The 19,217-nt window shown below is 42.4% G+C and overlaps 1 protein-coding gene across 2 annotated transcripts in view; it reads left to right on the plus strand.

Moving 5' to 3' along the window:
• LRRC49 (leucine rich repeat containing 49) overlaps nucleotides 1-19,217 on the plus strand; it is a 303,332-nt gene that overhangs the window by 128,532 nt on the left and 155,583 nt on the right. For both annotated transcript variants that reach the window (XM_073586941.1, XM_073586940.1), the window contains exon 11: nucleotides 18,678-18,761. In XM_073586941.1, coding sequence (XP_073443042.1) covers nucleotides 18,678-18,761 — 84 coding nt within the window. The remainder of the gene's footprint in view (nucleotides 1-18,677; nucleotides 18,762-19,217) is intronic.

A 19,217-nucleotide genomic window follows, 5' to 3' on the forward strand; every position in this document is an offset into this window, starting at 1 on the left:
GTGTTTGTGTTCTGCCTGCCCTTGTTGGTACAGGCTGAGCTCCATTTTTGTCTCTGGTCAAGTTGATCTTTTGCTCAGTCTTCAGAATATACCTGAGTGCTGATATAGTGTTTTTGAAGTCTAGTGACTTCAGGGCCTTTTTTTCTATCAGACGTGTTGGACATTATTTTGGCAGAATTTTTTGCGGATTGCAGCCAGCATCTTTTCTGTCCTTACCTATTTAGTTAGTTGGGCCCCATCGTTTGCTCAACCTGTCTTTCTGTCTGTGTTTGTGTTTTTATCTGCTTTTCACCGACAATACATGTTGGGGGCTGTCTATTGCTTTGGGGTCTGCTCTGGGGCAGTTTAGATTTCCCCTTTTTCTTTAGGCTTATTTAGTTCTCTGGCTGTGAACGAGGGGTCTAGGGCACCGTAGGAACCCCCCACGGCTACTGTTAGTTGTGTGAATAGGATCAGGGGTCTGCAATCCGCTAGCTACCAACCTCTCTGGTTTTCTGGACTTAACTTGTATTTTTGTTTTTTCCTCCTTCGGTGACTCATTCATAACAACAACCTTTTCAATGGGTCCTGAGTATGTGCATATGAGTGCATCCATAGGTGTGTTGAACATGTGTATAAGCACATCCCTGAGTATACAAATCCACCAAGTATGACTGGGACACATGGTATCAATTATTACCTGTAATTATACTCCCCATGTATCCATTTGGATGATGCCTATCATCAAATATATTGCATATCCACAAAAAAAGATGATTAGAAGGCACTTGTACTAATATAGAAAACGCTTTATTTTTAGGACCACATTTAAAATATTGCACATCACCAATTAGAGGAGTAAGGGGAAATAGACATACACATATGTATGGTGTGATTGCACACTTAAAAAAGACGCACACATCCAGCACCTGGAGGATAATCACTGCTGTATATCTCCAATTATATGACTGAAAATATGGTAATTATCCAAAAGTGGATCAACCTCAGATAACAACAGAGATACAATCGATAATATCAAAAATAATTTTCTCAGATAATATCACTGAGGTTGTACATTATAATCTCACATGATATAACATCATTTATAAATACCATATTCTAGATATCTATTTATATTATTAAGCATCCACCACTAAACAATGGCCACTATAATTAGCACACCTTGCCATTTTGTAATACTTAACATTTGTGGGACGATGCATAAGTACAGCCACACATCCTGACTAACCACCTATTTCACTGCCTATACTACCGCCAAAATGGCCACTATGTAATTAGGGAACAAAGCCCATATTGTAATAATTACCAGTGGTGATGGTCAGGAGGTGCTCCAATGCCTGGACAGCGCGTCCGCCCCGACGCGCGTTTCGGACCCGCCTTTTTCAAGGGGCCTAGCCAGTATGTAAACTGGCATCATTTTATATTATTCCCGGGCGCCGCATATTGCAGTGTTACTGGAAGTCGTGCCCGCGGCCCGGAAATGACGCGCTCCGTTCCTGAGGCAACTGCAACGCCGGTCTGCACTGGCGTCACACAGTGGGAGTGGCCGCGGCGGGCCTCCCTCACCATGTAAAGACGCCACATACAGACAAGGGCAGCGACGACAGGGGGACAGGCGCATACTGAGTCGGTGGCACTGACTTACAAGTACATAAAGCCCACACCCATTGTGAACATACCAAACCCGGTATCCCGACCAATAATATATAAATACATACAAAGTGCATATGACATCAACAAATGTCTATCAGGACAATATCATATATATTTGGATACCAAAGTTCTTTCACCATCAATGATTATTACATATCTATACTAGCCTAAAAAAAATAATAATAAGCATAACAATAGCATCATAATTATTGCTGGTTTCTTCATTTCTTGGCCATAGTTATTAACCCACAATGGGCTGGATTATGTATAGTTTCCATAAATATATAGTTCACATTGTCCATCCTTATAACTCCAAACTCTCTAAAATTCTAAAGAATTAAAAATTATGTACAAATTGTAAGTAAAGAATTTTTGGAAATTCCAAAGTATATCCATGGTGATAACCTTACAAAGGAAGAGCGGGGACGTCTGCGTGCCCTTCAGGACCTAAAGGATGTGGTTTTTAAGCCGGCAGACAAGGGGAGCAATGTGGTAGTATGGCCAAAGGAATTATATGAGAAAGAAGCCTTTCGCCAACTTGACAATAAGATCTGTTACAAAAAGTTCACGTTTAACCCCTTGTCCGCCTATTCCCTACAGCTGCACACTATTATTAATAAAGCAAGGGAAGCAGGAAGCATCTCCAAAGAATTGGCCGATACCCTGATTGTCGTGGAACCAACTATCCCGACTTTTTATTTACTCCCTAAGGTCCACAAGGACGCGCAGACGCCCCCTGGTCGTCCAATTATATCTGGGAGAGGGAATTACCTGGAACACGTAAACAGGTGGATAGACTCTAAACTGCAACCGCTAGTGGAGGGGCTGCCATCATTCCTAAAAGATACGGGCGAGCTGTTGAGACGAGTGGATGGTCTGCAAATAGAAGACGATATGATGCTGGTGACAGGAGACGTTGAGGCATGAGGATGGCATTAGGGCTGCGACATTTTTTCTGGGTATGTCCAATTTACCTGTGGAAATTGAAGAGTTGGTCATCGAATTATTGCGTTTTACACTAACGCATACTTTTTTTGTTTTTAAGGGGTCTTTCTACCTGCAGCTCCAAGGGACAGCTATGGGGGCGTCCTATGCCCCTGCGTACGCTAACCTGTTCCTTGGGCTGTGGGAGAAAGACCTCTCCCTGCCGGATCAACCGTCGCCGATGTGCCGCGTCCTTTCTTGGACGCGGTACATCGATGACATATTGTTGATCTGGCAGGGGTCCAGCGAAGACCTCGAGTCCTTTATGCTATCCGTAAATAATAATAAATTAAACATGCACATTACGTACAAGTATGATCCAGTGTCAATAGACTTTTTGGATATAGTCCTGAAGAAAGATCATAAAGGGGAAATTCAAACGGATATTTTCCGTAAGCCAACTGCTACCAACATGTTGCTCCATGCGTCGTCTTCCCATCCGTGACATATTATCCAGTCTGTTCCCACCGGACAGTTTTTGCGATTACGCAGGCTTTGTTCAACTAATGAAGATTTTTTCAAGCAGGCGGTAGATTTGAAAGAAAGGTTGCTTGAGCGCGGTTTCAGCAATCGAATGATTAAAAAGGCATTCAATAGGACCAGATATTCTTCAAGAGATACACTTTTATATGGTACAAGACCCAATAAGGAGTCTGGTAAAGTGAGATTTGTCACAAATTATCACTCACATTTCCCACGTATGCGGAGAATTCTTGATAAATCCTGGCATATATTGAAAGCTGATCCGGTCCTGTCGGGACTCCTGCCGGATAGAGCTGCTATTGCAGCCAGAAGATCAAGAAATTTGCGAGACAAGCTGGTTCAAAGCCACTATGTGGGTGAACCCGTAATCACTTTCTTAGATCAAATGGCGGCTCGTTGTGGTAGTACTCCGTGCGGTCGCTGTGTCGCTTGCCCAAACATGGATCGCACCAAGGTTTTTGGCACCCAAGACGGATCTCGGGAAGTCAAAATAAAAAAATATATTACATGCACCAGTAAAAATGTAGTTTATTATGCTGTCTGCCCATGTAATATGATCTATGTGGGCATGACTACCAGACAGCTAAAGGTGCGAGTGCGAGAACATGTTTTGGGCATTGAGGCGGCAGCGACCGCAGAGGATATAACATCATTAAAGACCATTCCCCGCCATTTCAGGAAATATCATGGCTGTGACGGCAGCCTCCTCAGGGTGAGGGGTATCGACATGGTTGAGACGGGTATCCGTGGGGGTGGGATCTCTAGGAAATTGGCCCAACTTGAGTCCAGATGGATATGGACAATTTGGTCAGTCCATCCATCTGGACTCAATGAAAACATTAGTTATGCCCCATTCCTGTAAGTACTGTTCTGTTAATGGATAACACCTATGTTATGTGGTTTCCCACTTTTAATTTTTTTTTAATTTTTTTAATTCTTTAGAATTTTAGAGTTTGGAGCTATAAGGATGGACAATGTGAACTATATATTTATGGAAACTATACATAATCCAGCCCATTGTGGGTGAATAACTTTGGCCAAGAAATGAAGAAACCAGCTATAATTATGATGTTATTGTTATGTTTATTATTATTTTTTTAGGCTAGTATTGATATGTAATAATCATTGATGGTGAAAGAATTTTGGTATCCAAATATATATGATATTGTCCTGATAGACATTTGTTGATGTCATATGCACTTTGTATGTATTTATATATTATTGGTCGGGATACCGGGTTTGGTATGTTCACAATGGGTGTGGGCTTTATGTCCTTGTAAGTCAGTGCCACCAGCTCAGTACGCGCCTATCCCCCTGTCGCCGCTGCCCTTGTCTGTATGTGGCATCTTTACATGGTGAGGGAGGCCCGCCCCGGCCACTCCCACTGTGTGACGCCAGTGCATAACGGCGTTGTGGTTGCCTCGGGGACGGAGCGCGTCATTTCCGGTCCGCGGGCACGACTTCCGGTAACGGCGCAATATGCGGCGCCCTGGAATAATATAAAATGATGCCAGTTTACATACTGGCTAGGCCCCTTGAAGAAGGCGGGTCCGAAACGCGCGTTGGGGCAGACATGCTGTCCAGGCATAGGAGCACCTCCTGACCATCACCGCTGGTAATTATTACAATATGGGCTTTGTTCTCTAATTACATAGTGGCCATTTTGGCGGTAGTATAGGCAGTGAAATAGGTGGTTAGTCAGGATGTGTGGCTGTACTTATGCATCGTCCCACAAATGTTCAGTATTACAAAATGGCAAGGTGTGCTAATTATAGTGGCCATTGTTTAGTGGTGGATGCTTAATAATATAAATAGATATCTAGAATATGGTATTTATAAATGATGTTATATCATGTGAGATTATAATGTACAACCTCAGTGATATTATCTGAGAAAATTATTTTTGATATTATCGATTGTATCTCTGTTGTTCTCTGAGGTTGATCCACTTTTGGATAATTACCATATTTTCAGTCATATAATTGGAGATATACAGCAGTGATTATCCTCCAGGTGCTGGATGTGTGCGTCTTTTTTATGTGTGCGATCACACCATACATATGTGTATGTCTATTTCCCCTTACTCCTCTAATTGGTGATGTGCAATATTTTAAATGTGGTCCTAAAAATAAAGCGTTTTCTATATTAGTACAAGTGCCTTCTAATCATCTTTTTTTGTGGATATGACATCCCTGAGTATGAATAATATTTGTTAGTGTATATAAAGTATTGGACAATATATACGGTTAAAGCATGCATACTATATTTACTTACTGCTGAATTTTTTCTAATCTATTTGTGGATCCTTTCTTTTCAGTATGAGGACAAGAGGGGTAAGCCTGGCTCTGATACCAGTCTTGTGTTGTAAGCCTGGCTCTGGTACCAGTCCTGTTCTGTAAGCAGGGTGCATTTGATTTAAATCTAACTGATTTAAATCACGATTTAAATCACTAGTCAGTAAGGCTTGATTTAAATCAGTGATTTAAATCAAAGTTTCTACCTAAACTAGTTCTTGCTACTTTAACATGCAAGTAGATGAAGATTTTTAGAATCACTTTTTATATTACTTTTTTCTCCCCAGTTTAATGGGTTAATCATTCATATTTGGACACCACTGTTCTGTTGTACTTAGGAAGGAGAAAAATAATCCTGACTTTAATAACAATTTAAATAGATTTATTCAACTGAAACAATAACATTACAGCATAAGTTATTTGCTTAAACAAACATCCATGTTTGTTAACTAATTTGGCTAAACAAAATATATATATATTTTAAGACACTTAGACTGTCAGCCCAGCCGACACATGAAAAACTTAAATACTACTGTCCCTGCTGTCCTCTGTAGCTCACTTGTCGTCATCATCATCATCTTCTTCTTTGTTCCTATTCATAATCTGGAAAAGAAAAACAAGCTTTCCTGCTTTATTGGGTCCCAACCGATTTCTCAATTTAGAATGAATGAGTCCAAAGGAAGAGAATATTCTTTCAACGCCTGCAGAAGAAGCTACTGCTGTTAAAAGTGAAATCATTACTTGAACAGACTCTAAATCCAAGCGCTTACGGTAAGTGACTTCCACCAGTTTACTGGTGTGACCTTCCTTAAAATATCTTCAGCAAACATATATTTCTTGAATGGTTCCCCCTTAGCTCTGAAGTTTATTATAGTTGGCATTAAAGATGGATGATTGCTGGATACCCATGTCATAGCTAACTCCTCTTCCTCAGCACTTAGGTTTTGACCCTGATATTGGATATTGACAATATTTGCCAAAAAATGAGCTGGAGTCAGTGCTTGTCCCATTCGTTTGTTTACTGCTTGTAATTTAATTCTGTCCATGTGTAGTTCTGTTTTTAAGTGTTCACTCAGTTCCTTCCAAATTTCAACAGCATCCGCAATAAAACAGCTATTTTTCTGTATTTTGTTTAAAGCTTGAGAGATGGGTTTCAGGAAGCTCAGCATATGTTCAACATTTCTCTTAAGCCCAATGTTGAGGATTTTGGCCGTGACAGTGCCATCTATTTTATCTCGATTTTCTTCACAAAGTGTCATCAGAATAGGCCAGTTTTTGATATACTGCTCAAAACAGTCCACCACAGAGTTCCATCCAACATCTTGTGGGAGCGTTAGCTTGGTTCCACCCATCCTTTTCAGAGCTGCTGCAGCAAAATGATTATTATGGAAGTATTTAGTAATTTCAACAACATTAGCCTTTATTTCTGGAACACTTAAGTCTTTGGCTAAGAGGTGCAGCAAATGAGCACTGCAACCATATGTTATTAGCAGCTTTGTATTCCCTCCCTGCTCTTCTAAATCTCTTCTCATCTTGGATACGTTTGCAGCATTGTCAGTGACCAAACTGCTTACTAGACATTTGAATTTTTGTTCACATGTCGTTATAGCTTTTACTGCCACTTCTTGTAAGTATTCTGCTGTGTGTGCATTTCCTGACTTATCAGTTGTTTGTGCAAGGAAGACTTTACCTTCTTCTGTTGTTATACAAGCACATACAATAGGATCATTGTGGACATTCCTCCACCCATCAATACTTAGGTTAACAATTTTACCCTCCAGAGCTGTTGCACATTGCTCCATTTCTCTGTCATACACTTGATCCAGCAGTTTCCCTGCAACATCAGCTCTGCTGGGTGGACTGTATCCTGGTCTCAGTGACTGAACCATATTAATGAAATATGGGTTCTCAGTCAGACGGAAAGAAGAGTTCGTTGCATAAATAAACTGGGCAATTTTTTCATCAATCAACTCTTTTTCTAATCTGCTAGTTCTTATCACAAACCTATCTATGGTGGTTCCAGGAGGTAAAGGTTTTTTCTTCCTTTTGGGTGATGGTGATATGTGGCTGTGGGTGTCTGATGATGATGCTGCTGCTGCTAATGAAGCACTATCCTGGATGGATAACTCTGAAACTGTAGAACAGGATGATGGTGATCTTGGAGGTGGATAGTTTCCAGAATCCATGAATTCCCCATAACAAAAAAAGTCAATGCTGTTATTTTATTGTTTATACAATTTCTGCTTATTGTACACAACACATCACTGCCCCTGCCCCAAAAGGAATATTTGTTTTTCTTCATAACTGTACCAAATGACAGTAACATGCAGTAATAATAAGAAATATAATTTTTCTCACACATGACAGTTCAGTCTTTAGAAATAGGATTCAATAAAAATGTTTACCAACCTGAAGATCCTGCCTGTTCAGAAGTGTTTCTTTGGTCATTTTCATCACCGCACTTCTCATAATGTTGCCTCATTCGCGCCACCAGGCCTTGCATCTCTTTGTTGCATCGTTTGCATTTTGCACGCATGCCTGCCTTACCGATAGGCAAAGGAGCTTCATTAAAATATTACCAAAATGGGTCTCTTTTACGGCCTGCTGCCATTATAAGGAAAGAATGTAATAAACCTCAGATCGTACACACAAACAGATCCAGACTTGTCTGTCTGTGGCTATGCTGCAGTATTGTGCTCAAAGTTTCATTTTCCTTTTCTTGTCTGCTTGCCCTTCCTCCTCCTCACACTTAGATTCACATTCTTCTTGTGTTGTGCAGATCTATTCCACTCCAAACAATCAGAAACATATTGTCTAACTTCTTGGACTTGGCACTGAAGTGGTTGATTCTGTATTCATAGGTTTGTAGAACAATAGGATTAAGGTCTTTTTCTCAACTCTGTTCATGTTGTAACATTTTTGCCGTGAAGAAGAGGCTGGGACCTCTGCGGAGTCAAATTCAGTTTTGAGAACTGCGTAAGTAAAGCGAGCGTCTGTGATAATATAGGAGAGAAACTGCCCACTAATCCTACAGAAACCTCTGGAAGAGCATGGCATTGTGAATGTTACACATATACAGCCTTTATTCTACTGAGTTAAGCAACTCAGCTTTATCTCATGATGGAAGAACCTTTGGATGGTAAAATATTTTCCTCAAAAAGCAGTTTATTGAAAAAAATCGGATTTAAATCAAAAAAATCCGATTTTTTTATTTTTTTTATTTTTTTTAAAAAAACATTGATTTTTATCCACCCTGGCTGTAAGCCTGGGCCTGATACCAGTCCTGTGTTGTAAGCCTGGCTCTGGTACCAGTCCTGTGTTGTAAGCCTGGCTCTGGTACCAGTCCTGTGTTGTAAGCCTGGCTCTGGTACCACTCCTGTGTTGTAAGCCTGGCTCTGGTACCACTCCTGTGTTGCAAGCTTGGCTCTGGTACCACTCCTGTGTCGTAAACCTGGCCCTGGTACCACTCATGTGTCGTAAACCTGGCCCTGGTACCAGTCCTCTGTTGTAAGCCTTGCTCTGGTACCAGTCCTGTGTCGTCAACCTGGCTCTGGTACCACTCCTGTGTTGTAAGCCTGGCTCTGGTACAACTCCTGTGTCGAAAGCCTGGCTCTGGTATCACTTTTGTGTCGTAAGCCTGGCTCTGGTATCACTTTTGTGTCGTAAGCCTGGCTCTGGTATCACTCTTGTGTCGTAAGCCTGTCTCTGGTATAACTCCTGTGTCGTAAGCCTGGCCCTGGTACCAGTCCTGTGTTGTAAGCCTAGATTTGGTACCAGTCCTGTGTCCATAAGCCTTGCTCTTGTACCAGTCCTGTGTCATAAGCCTGGCCCTGGTACCACCACTGTGTCGTAAGCCTGGCCCTGGTACCACACCTGTGCTGTAAGCCTGGCCCTGTGCATTCATGCAGTACATTTCTGGTACTTTATATAGTTTGAAACAAGGGCAACTGGGGGGTAGTTGTGGCCAGGTTATTTAAAGGCACAGTTCACCAGCAGAGTCCACTGAACAAACGTTCAGCGAGCACCCCCGGTCCCTTGCACATAGATAGACAGGACCAACACAGCGTTTCCACACAGATTACCTTTTCCCCTCTCCTTCCACAGTAGTCCAAGCAAACTGGAGTCCGAGAGGCAACCATTGTCCAACGGGAAATAACTTATAATGAACAGGGATGGTATATAATAAAACAGAGTACAAAACTGACTCCCCCTGCACTCTCCACAGCTGCACCCACAGCAGCTGAAGATCTGCAGAAGTCCACGTGCTGGGATAACCCCTTCAGAAGCAGGGACCCTTCCAAAGTCCTGGGGCCCGTGTTGCAGTCCTTGATCCTGAATTCTCAGTCCTTGATCCTTAGTTCTTAGCCTGGGGCAACAGACCTCTCCCATCCGGGGGGTCTGGCAGTGCCCCATCTGTAATACACGTCTGCCCTGGCCAATGTATCCGGGCAGTTCTGAGGAAGCAGCAGCTTCCTATCTCCTTCTGGCTGCAGGTCCAGCCCCCTTATTTAACTAGTTCTATCCCTAACTGGACAGGCATTAAAGGGGAAACATGCTCATTACATCACAGTACATTACAAGACCTATAACATACATAGAACATTACAGGCATATAACATATGCACATAAGAGGTGCATCGGGGGTCATATGGCAGAAGGAGAGGGTGCAACTGAGGGGACCGGCCACCTCCTTACAAGTACACTTGCTTCTGGTACTATGTCTATGCAGTTATCTTGCTTCTGTAACACTATCAATGATCAGGTGGACTCCTAAATTAAAGTATAACCTTTATTTGTAATGTTTAAAATATTAAGTAACAAGGTCACCGTGCTCTTTTGAATATATCCACTATATCCTCTCAGTAATCATTTGGTGGATCAAAGGCCACCCATGTATCATATCATCTTATCATTATTCTCTAATCCCTCTTAATGTATCAATACAGTAGTGAGTTAGCGCCCGATAAGGAAATATTGGTCCCATATAATCCAACCAATACCTTATTTAACTCACTAAGGGTGGTATCACATTGGCGTTTCATGCAGCAGCGTCTGCCTGCGCACGGCCGCCACTAAGCCCCGCCCCCTGCCGTGCCTCCTCCGGTAGCTCCGCCTATGGACAAATGACGCTGCATGCGACCTGCGTCCCCTATCTTTAGCATTGGGGACGCAGTCCGTGCGCAGATATGCGTTTGCCGGCGCATGCACCCTTTTGACGGTGCACCGAAATTCGCCAAACGCACCGTGTTTGCATTTTGGTGTGCTCGGTGCACCGGCAAAAGGGCGCATGCGCCGGCAAACGCATATCTGCGCACGGCCTGCGTCCCCAAAGTTAAAGATAGGGGACACAGGTCTCATGCAGCGTCATGCGCCCATAGGCGGAGCTACCGGAGGAGGCACGGCAGGGGGTGGGGCTTTGCGGCGGCCGTGCGCAGGCCGACGCTGCTGCATGAAACGCCAATGTGAAACCACCCTAAGAGAGTTTGTGCTATCCCCTTATGTTTTCAGACTGCCAATCTCAGTTTCCAATAGTATTCATACAGGCTAAAATGCTAGTGCAGTAACTAGGTCCTCAAAAGGACCTCAGTAAGTATGACAAAATTATAATACATGTTTACACCTAACCTTAAAGCGAACCCGTCAGCAGAGAAACCAAGGAAAGACCTGTCCACAGACCGCCTCAAAGCACACACATGTTCCTCGTCATAGAGACAGGCTCTTTGTGGTTCAGAGCGGCCTATGGCCAGGTCTTTCCTTGGTTTCTCTGGCCTAGAGCAGGAAAATAAGACTCTACCTACAGTCCCGCCCCAGAGCACAGGCATATCATTACTAATGCAAGAACCAAAAGACAGATTTCTTCACCCCAGGTATGATTTTAATCAGCATAACGGCGGCAACGTGACAATGTCTGTAGTCTACTTGGAAAAATCCTGTTGACAGGTTAAAGCGAACCCCTCTCATTCCATGGCATATGACTAATTCCCTTTAATATAGAACTGCCATTGCTGTAAAGTTCGCCTCAATGCATGTTGCCCCACAATATATTAGATTGGCACATCAGGTGGCTGAATTCTACTATAGCCATATGCTGACATACGGATGTTGACACATGAGTGTCTATTTTCACTCCCGGCTGCGGTAAGAGCCTCTCGCAGCGACAGCACGGACACTAGACCTTTTTAAAACTAGTCCCTGCCTCCAATTCTGACACGCCTCCAAGCCAGCCAATCATGTTGCTCCAGGCATTGAACCAATCGTGTCTTGCCACGTCAGGGTCATGTGTCATCACGTCACCCAGGCTTCCAGCGGTCACAATAGTACCGAGACACTAGAACAGGGGTGGGGAACGTTAGGCACGGGGGCCATTTACGGCCCTCGATGACCATTTATTCGGCCCCGGGCAGATTCCTGGGCACCGTGGTGCTTGGCCTTGTAGCTGTATTTTGATGGCCTCCTTCCCATTAATTTCTTCTTAAGTTCGTTTATTGAAAATATACATAAGAACAAACACATTTCCCATGTCCATACACAGGAGTACGCTTTGTTATTACATTGGTTTACAATAAGGCTACTTAATCGAAGGTAATCACTTCTAGGATTATGCTAATTGTGTACAAAGTCAAAAAATCCACCCAAATATTTTAAGTCTGATCTACATAACTCTAATTGGAAGAAGAACTTTATATAAAGGATGTAAATGATATAGACTTATTCAGACCCAATGTCATGATCATTGCTGGATCATGACAGATATAATGCACTTGTAACCTTTTTTTTTCCTCAAGCTGTGTGCTTGAGTTTGGTTTTGCCCCCGGTGGCCATTAGGATCATTGCACTGTGGTGGTTTCAGTTCTAGTTTTCCCCGGTGGCCGTTAGGGTCATTGCACTCTGGTTACTTTAGTTTAGTGCACGTGATTATGAAGCAGGTGTGATTGCTGGCTCTTACCTATAAAAGAGTTTCAGGTGGTTGCAATCACTGTTGGTGATAGTGTTCTTTTCCAACCATCCTTGGTGGAGAAAGGAGCTAGAGAGAGTTCCTTGCAGCACAGTCAGAGTCCTGGTGTGGAAGGAGTCAGAGGGGATTTCCTTGCAGCTCTGACAGAGCTTGGTGGCGGCTATTCAGGAGGAAAGCTGCATTCTGGTGGTGGACTCTGTTGCTGGGAGCAAGAGCAACAGAGCAAAGCTAAGTGGTGTTTCCCTGTTTGTATTTTTCCCTGGTGTGTATTAGTACAGCGGTGGGGCCAGTGTCTGCACCACCCAGCTCCCTAGCAAGGGATAGGTGTAGGGTGTGATAGGGTGACAGGTATCCTGATCGGCGCCCGGTGCGGAACCTGCCTAGGGAACGTTAGGAGTGTGAGGGACACAGACTCAGGGGAGTGCAGGAGGTCTCCACTTCCCTGTTCCCTATCGCAGGGCCCACCATTGTAACTGTTTCCCTTCCCCTTGTCTTGTTGTTTTAGTTACCGGCCTGCGGGTCGTATCACACAGGACAGTTACACGTGCCGTGTCTTGTTTTAGTTACCGGCCTGCGGGTCGTGTCACACAGGACGGGTCCATGTGACACCCAAAGGGAGTCACTGTTTTGGGTGTAAATATCCATTCAGCCTCCTTTATAAAACCTTGTTATCAAAATCTCCACCTTTAGAGATGCCCTAATATCAGTCTCCTGTAATTTAATAAGTTTCATATTCCTATGAGAAAAATGTTTGCAAGCTTTTGGTGTTGCAAGATATTTTTTGCTATATTTCATTAGAATGGTAGGTGCCCCAATGTGGCAAACACTGATGGATTCCGAAAAGTTGTAAAATATATTTTTTTTATTGGCCAATAAAGTTGACACTAAAATTCTTTTGGCATTTAGAGTACTCTTTTATTTTTACACAGATTTTCCTGTTTTTTTTTAAAATTTTTTTTGCAGTTTCAAGGGGAAATTTTCACCTTCTCAGCAAAAGGTTCAAGGAAAGCGCAAAGACTGAACAAATATCCCCTTAGTGGACATTTGAGTTGCTCTCTGCTTTTAGTGCTCTGTTAATTGAGTAGTAAAACTGATGTATTTATAGTTTATATGGTGTAACGACGCTCTGTATGGACAGTGTGCGCTTGTTTACACACAGGTACTCTAGTTGCAAGAGATTATACCCAATGCACAGTTGTAACCTAATGTATTGATGTGAAGGGGTAAAGGAAAAGGAGTTTGTCAGCAGTTTTTACGCCAACATTAGTCACTTTAGCAAATGCTCTGAAGTCCCTACTGCTGAAATACTTTTTGCGGTAAGATGCTGTAGATAGTTGATCCTGATGAAATCACCATGTTTGACCAACAAACATCTGATCTGGATGGTCAGCTTTAGGTGCATCTCCACCACAGTTAGAGTATGTTCACGTCCCCAACACTTACATACAGTGGGGAAAATAAGTACTTAACCCCTTTCTGCCATTGGACGAACTATTTCGTCCATGTGTCCTGGAACTTAATTCCCATGGACGGAATAGTACGCTGCCGGGTGTTAGCTGATTCTCACAGCTGACACCCGGCACTAAGTGTCAGGAGTAGTCTCGGACCGCTCCCAGCACTTTAACCCCGCAGCGTTACGGGAGCAGGAAGAGGGGGCTGTCAGCTGTAACAGCCCCTCTGCCTTTGGATCGGAGACCCCGCGGCATTACGCGAGGTCCCCATCGCTCCCATGGTAATGACGACATCTGGGTTACCAGAGCTCAGAGACTTCCTGTCATGCACAGTGCATGTCAGGAAGTCTTTGACGTTAGTGACAAATCCCTGCAGCGCTGACAGCTTACATGGCATGCACAAAATGAGTGTCCCATAGTGGGAAACAGTGTAAAACTTGGAATGAGATAAAAAAAATTTAAAAATATTAAAAATAATAAAAAATGATAACAAATCAATGTATTTGATCATTAAATCAATATTTGAATAAAAAAAATCTAAACAGTAAAAGTACACATTTAGTATCACCGCGTCCATAACGACCCGACCTACAAAACTGTCCCACTAGTTAACCCCTTTAGTGAACACCATTAAAAAAAGGCAAAAAACAATGCTTTATCATACCACCGAACAAAAAGTAGAATAACACGTGATAAAAAAGACGGATATAAATAAACGTGATACCGCTGAAAACGTCATCTTGTCCTTCAAAAAAACAAGCCGCCATATAGCTCCATCAGCGGAAAATTAAAAAAGTTATAGCTGTCAGAATAAAGCAATGCAAAAATAATTATTTTTTTCTATAAAATTGTTTTTATTGTATAAAAGCGCCAAAACATAAAAAAATGATATAAATGAGGTATCGCTGTGATCGTACTGACCAGAAGAATAAAATTGCTTTATCAATTTTACCACACGCGGACAGTATAAACGCCACCCTCAAAAGAAATTCATGATGGTTTTTGTTCATTCTGCATCCCAAAAAAATTGGAACAAAAAGTGACAAAAAAATGTCATGTGCCCAGAAATGGTACCAATAAAAACGTCAACTCGTCCCGCAAAAAACAGGATCTCACATGACTCTGTGGGCCAAAATATGGAAAAATTATAGCTCTCAAAATGTTTTTTGCAATAAAAAGCATCTTTTAGTGTGTGACAGCTGTCAAATATAAAAACCTGCTATAAATAGTATATCAAACCCCCTTTTATCACCCCCTTAGTTAGGGAAAAATAATAAAATAAAAAAAATGTATTTATTTCCATTTTCGGGTTAGAGTTTGGGCTAAAGTTAGGGTTGAGGCTAAATTTAGGGTTATGGTTACTGTTGGCATTAGGGTTAGGGGTGTGTTGGGGTTAGGGATGGAGTTATAATTGGGGGGTTTCCACTGTTTAGGAACATCAGGGGCTCTCCAAACGTGACATGCGTCTGATCTCAATTCCAGCCAATTCTGCGTTTAAAAAGTCAAACGGCACTCCTTCCCTTCTGAACTCTGCCACACGCTCAAACAGTGGTTTACCCCCACATATAGGGTATCAGCATACTCAGGACAAATTGCACAACAACTTTTGGGATCCAGTTTCTCCTGTTCCCCTTGTGAAAATAAAAAATTGGGGGCGAAAAGATCGTTTTTGTAAAAAAAAAAAAAAGGATTTTTTATTTTTACAGCTCTACATTATAAACTTCTGTGAAGCACTTGGGGGTTCAAAGTGCTCACCACATATCTAGATAAGTTCCTTAAGGAGGTTTACTTTCCAAAATGGGGTCACTTGTGGGGGGTTTCCACTGTTTAAGGCTGTGTGCACACGTTCAGGTTTTTCGCATTTTTTAGCGTTTTTCACATGCAAAAACACTTAAACGCATACATTAAGCATCCTATTATTAGAATGCATTCTGCAAAAAAAGCATCGCGGGAAAAAACGCAGCATGTTCATTAATTTTGCAGAAAATCTGCAGATTTCATTTGTATTAGGATGCTCCGGAAAAAACGTGAAAAATCCAAACCAAAAAAAGTGCAAAAATGTGAAAAAAATGTGAAGAAAATGCAGATTTCCTGAGAAGGAGTCTGTTTTTTCTCAGGAAAAATCTGCTTACGTGGGCACATAGCCTTAGGCACACCAGGGGCTCTCCAAACATGACATGGCGTCCAATCTTAATTCCAGCCAATTTTGCATTGAAAAGTCAAACAGCGCTCCTTCCCTTCCAAGCTCTGCTGTGCGCCCAAACAGTGGTTTACCTGCGTATATGGAGTATCGGCGTACTCAGGACAAATTGTACATCAACTTTTGGGGTTCTATTTCTCCTGTTACCCTTGGTAAAATAAAACAAATTGGTTCTGAAATAATTTTTTTGTGAAAAAAGTTAAATGTTCGTTTTTTTTTTTTTTTTAAACATTCCAAAAATTCCTGTGAAGCACCTGAAGGGTTAATAAACTTCTTGAATGTGGTTTTAAGCACCTTCAGGGGTGCAGTTTTTAGAATGGTGTCACTTTTGGGTATTTTCTATCATATGTACCCCTCAAAGTGACTTCAAATGTGATGTGGTCCCTTAAAAAAAAAATGGTGTAAAAATGAGAAGTTGCTGGTCAACTTTTAACCCTTATAACTTCCTGATAAAAAAAAATTTTGGTTCCAAAATTGTGCTGATGTAAAGTAGACTTGTGGGAAATGTTATTTATTAACTATCTTGTGTGACATATTTCTCTGTTTAAGGGCATGAAAATTCAAAGTTGGAAAATTGCGACATTTTCAAAATTTTCTCCAAATTTCCATTTTTTTTCACAAATAAACGCAAGTCATATCAAAGAAAATTTACCACTATCATGAAGTACAATATGTCACGAGAAAACATTGTCAGAATCACCCGGTTTCATGGAAGCGTTCCAGAGTTATTACCTTATAAAGGGACAGTGGTCAGAATCGTAAAAATTGGCCTGGTCATTAACTTGCAAACCACCCATGAGGGTAAAGGGGTTAATATACTGCCGATACTTATTTTTCCCGCTGTACATGTGCTCCATTATAGCAGATCTGTCACCAGATTTCTCAATGCAAACTGCATACATTATTAAGTAGATCTTAGACCTGATAATACTATTCTACTTAGGGTACCGTTACACCTAGCGATGCACCAGCGATCCCGACTAGCGATATGACGCAGTCAGGATCGTTGGTGCATCGCTGGGTGGTCGCTAGTGAGCTGCCACACAGGCAGATCTCACTAGCGACATCGCTGGGGACGGGGATCGCTACTTACCTGTCAGACGCGGCGATCCTGCGATTTCCCACCCGGCTCCACGCGTCGCTCGTCGTCACAGCTGGAAGCCCAGCAGGAAGCTGACGACGAGAAATGATCCAGCAGCTTCTCGCGCGCTCAGCGATTACCAGCGGGGGAGCGGGTCGGACGTAAGTATCAGACATAGCGATATTGCTAGCAATATCGCTACAACGTCACAAAATCGGTGACTTTGCAGCGATATTGCTAGCGATATCGCAGTGTGTAACGGAGGCTTTAGTGTGACAGCCCATGTGATAATGGCTGATTAATTTTAAACTCATTCTTCACCTACCTGGCCTAATTGACAGCTCCTCAGTGTCCATCCTACTGCTCCGAAGAGTCTCACCTTATAGTTAGATACATAAAATGCTCATTTTGCTGTTTGCACACGCGCTGATTTCTAGTGTTTTTGCCTCATTTTTTCGCCGCAAAAACACTACGTAAAACGCTAAAAATCCGCAACCCATTGAATACAATGGCATTCCGCAATGTTGTGCTAATGCTGTGTATTTTTCCGTGGCGGAATCGCATCGTGGAAAAATATGCAGCATGCTCATTTTTTTTGCGGAATCGCGGGGATTCCGCACACATAGGAATGCATTGTTCCGCTTACTTTCCGCATGTGGCTATGCCCACCATGCGCAAAGTAAGCGGATCAGGTGCGGATGGTACTCAGGGTGTGGAGGAGAGGAGACTGTCCTCCAGGCCCAGGCCCTGGGTACTACATCCCTGTTAAGAAAAGAATTAAAATAAAAAATCGTGATATTCTCACCTTCTGGCGTCCCCTGCAGCGTTCCCAGGCTTCAGAGGTGCTCCCGGCAACTCCCGTTCCCAGTGATGCTTTGCGCCAATGACCTGTGATGATGTAGTGGTCTCGCGTGATGCTACGTCATCTGGGGTCATTGTCGCAAGGCATCGCTGGGAACGGGACTTGCCGGTAGCATTGCGAGGATCTGGAACGCTGCGGGGGACGTCAGAAGATGAGAATATCACAATTTTTTTATTTTTTTTTATTATTTTTAACATTATATTTTTTTACTACTGATGCTGCATAGGCAGCCTCAATAGTAAAAAGTTGGTCACACTCGTCAAACACTATGTTTGATGAGTGTGACCAACCTGTAAATCAGTTTTCCAAGTGATGCTACAGATCGCTTGGAAAACGCTAGCATTCTGCAAGCTAATTGCGCTTGCAAAAAGCTAGTTTTTCGCAGGAATTCCACATGCGGATTTCCCGCGAATTTCCCACGGCAAGGAGTTGCGGAATTGCTGCGGAAATTTCCGCGGCAATTCTGCACGTGTGCACGTAGCCTTAAAGTAAGAACACCAGCCCCATCAGGTATAAAAGATATTTAGTAATATGTATTGTGAAATCTGGTGATGGATCCAACGTAAATGAAAACTATATTTTTCAGTACAGTAAAAACCTGAATCAGTTTGTCACATAGAAAAATGTGGAGTTAATTGAGGTTGTTATGAATTGGTTGCTTCTCTGTTACATTTTGTTGGTATAATAAAATAAAAAAATGTTTTGTCCTGTTAGGAAGAAGAAAGGCGTACCGCATCTGTTCTGGCAAGAAAAGAGGAAGAGAGGAAGCGTGAAAGCCATAAGCAGGCCTTAATAAAGGTAAGAATTTCAAGGTAAATTGAACATTTCAACAGTTCACCTCATTTGTAAACCGTTATCAGGATAAACTTGTCTGTAGTTGTTCTCTATTACTGACATGTTGTTCTTCTGGGCACAGTAATGACAGACATACTGGGCCTTGCTGGTGCAGACAAGAAATTAGGACTTGTATGTAATAACCAATCAGATAATCTAGCTGTAATCTTCCTGATATGACTTGGCTACTATGACCAACTCCTCCACATTTTGGGCCGCCACAGACCTCTCCACAATGAACCCTTTCATGCTATGTTGGCTGATAAGAGCTGGTGCAGACAGTCGTGGATTCTCGAATCTGGCCGATTACGCTAATGAGACTCTAATCAAACTCTGATCAGAATTTGATCCCGCTGTCGTCATAGTGTGATCGGATTCTCTCGGATGAGCGAACACTAGGGAGAAGATGGAGAACAAAGT

Source organism: Dendrobates tinctorius, unplaced genomic scaffold (genome assembly GCF_039654945.1).
Source record: "Dendrobates tinctorius isolate UK_male_01 unplaced genomic scaffold, ASM3965494v1 ptg000097l, whole genome shotgun sequence".
NCBI lineage: Eukaryota > Metazoa > Chordata > Amphibia > Anura > Dendrobatidae > Dendrobates > Dendrobates tinctorius.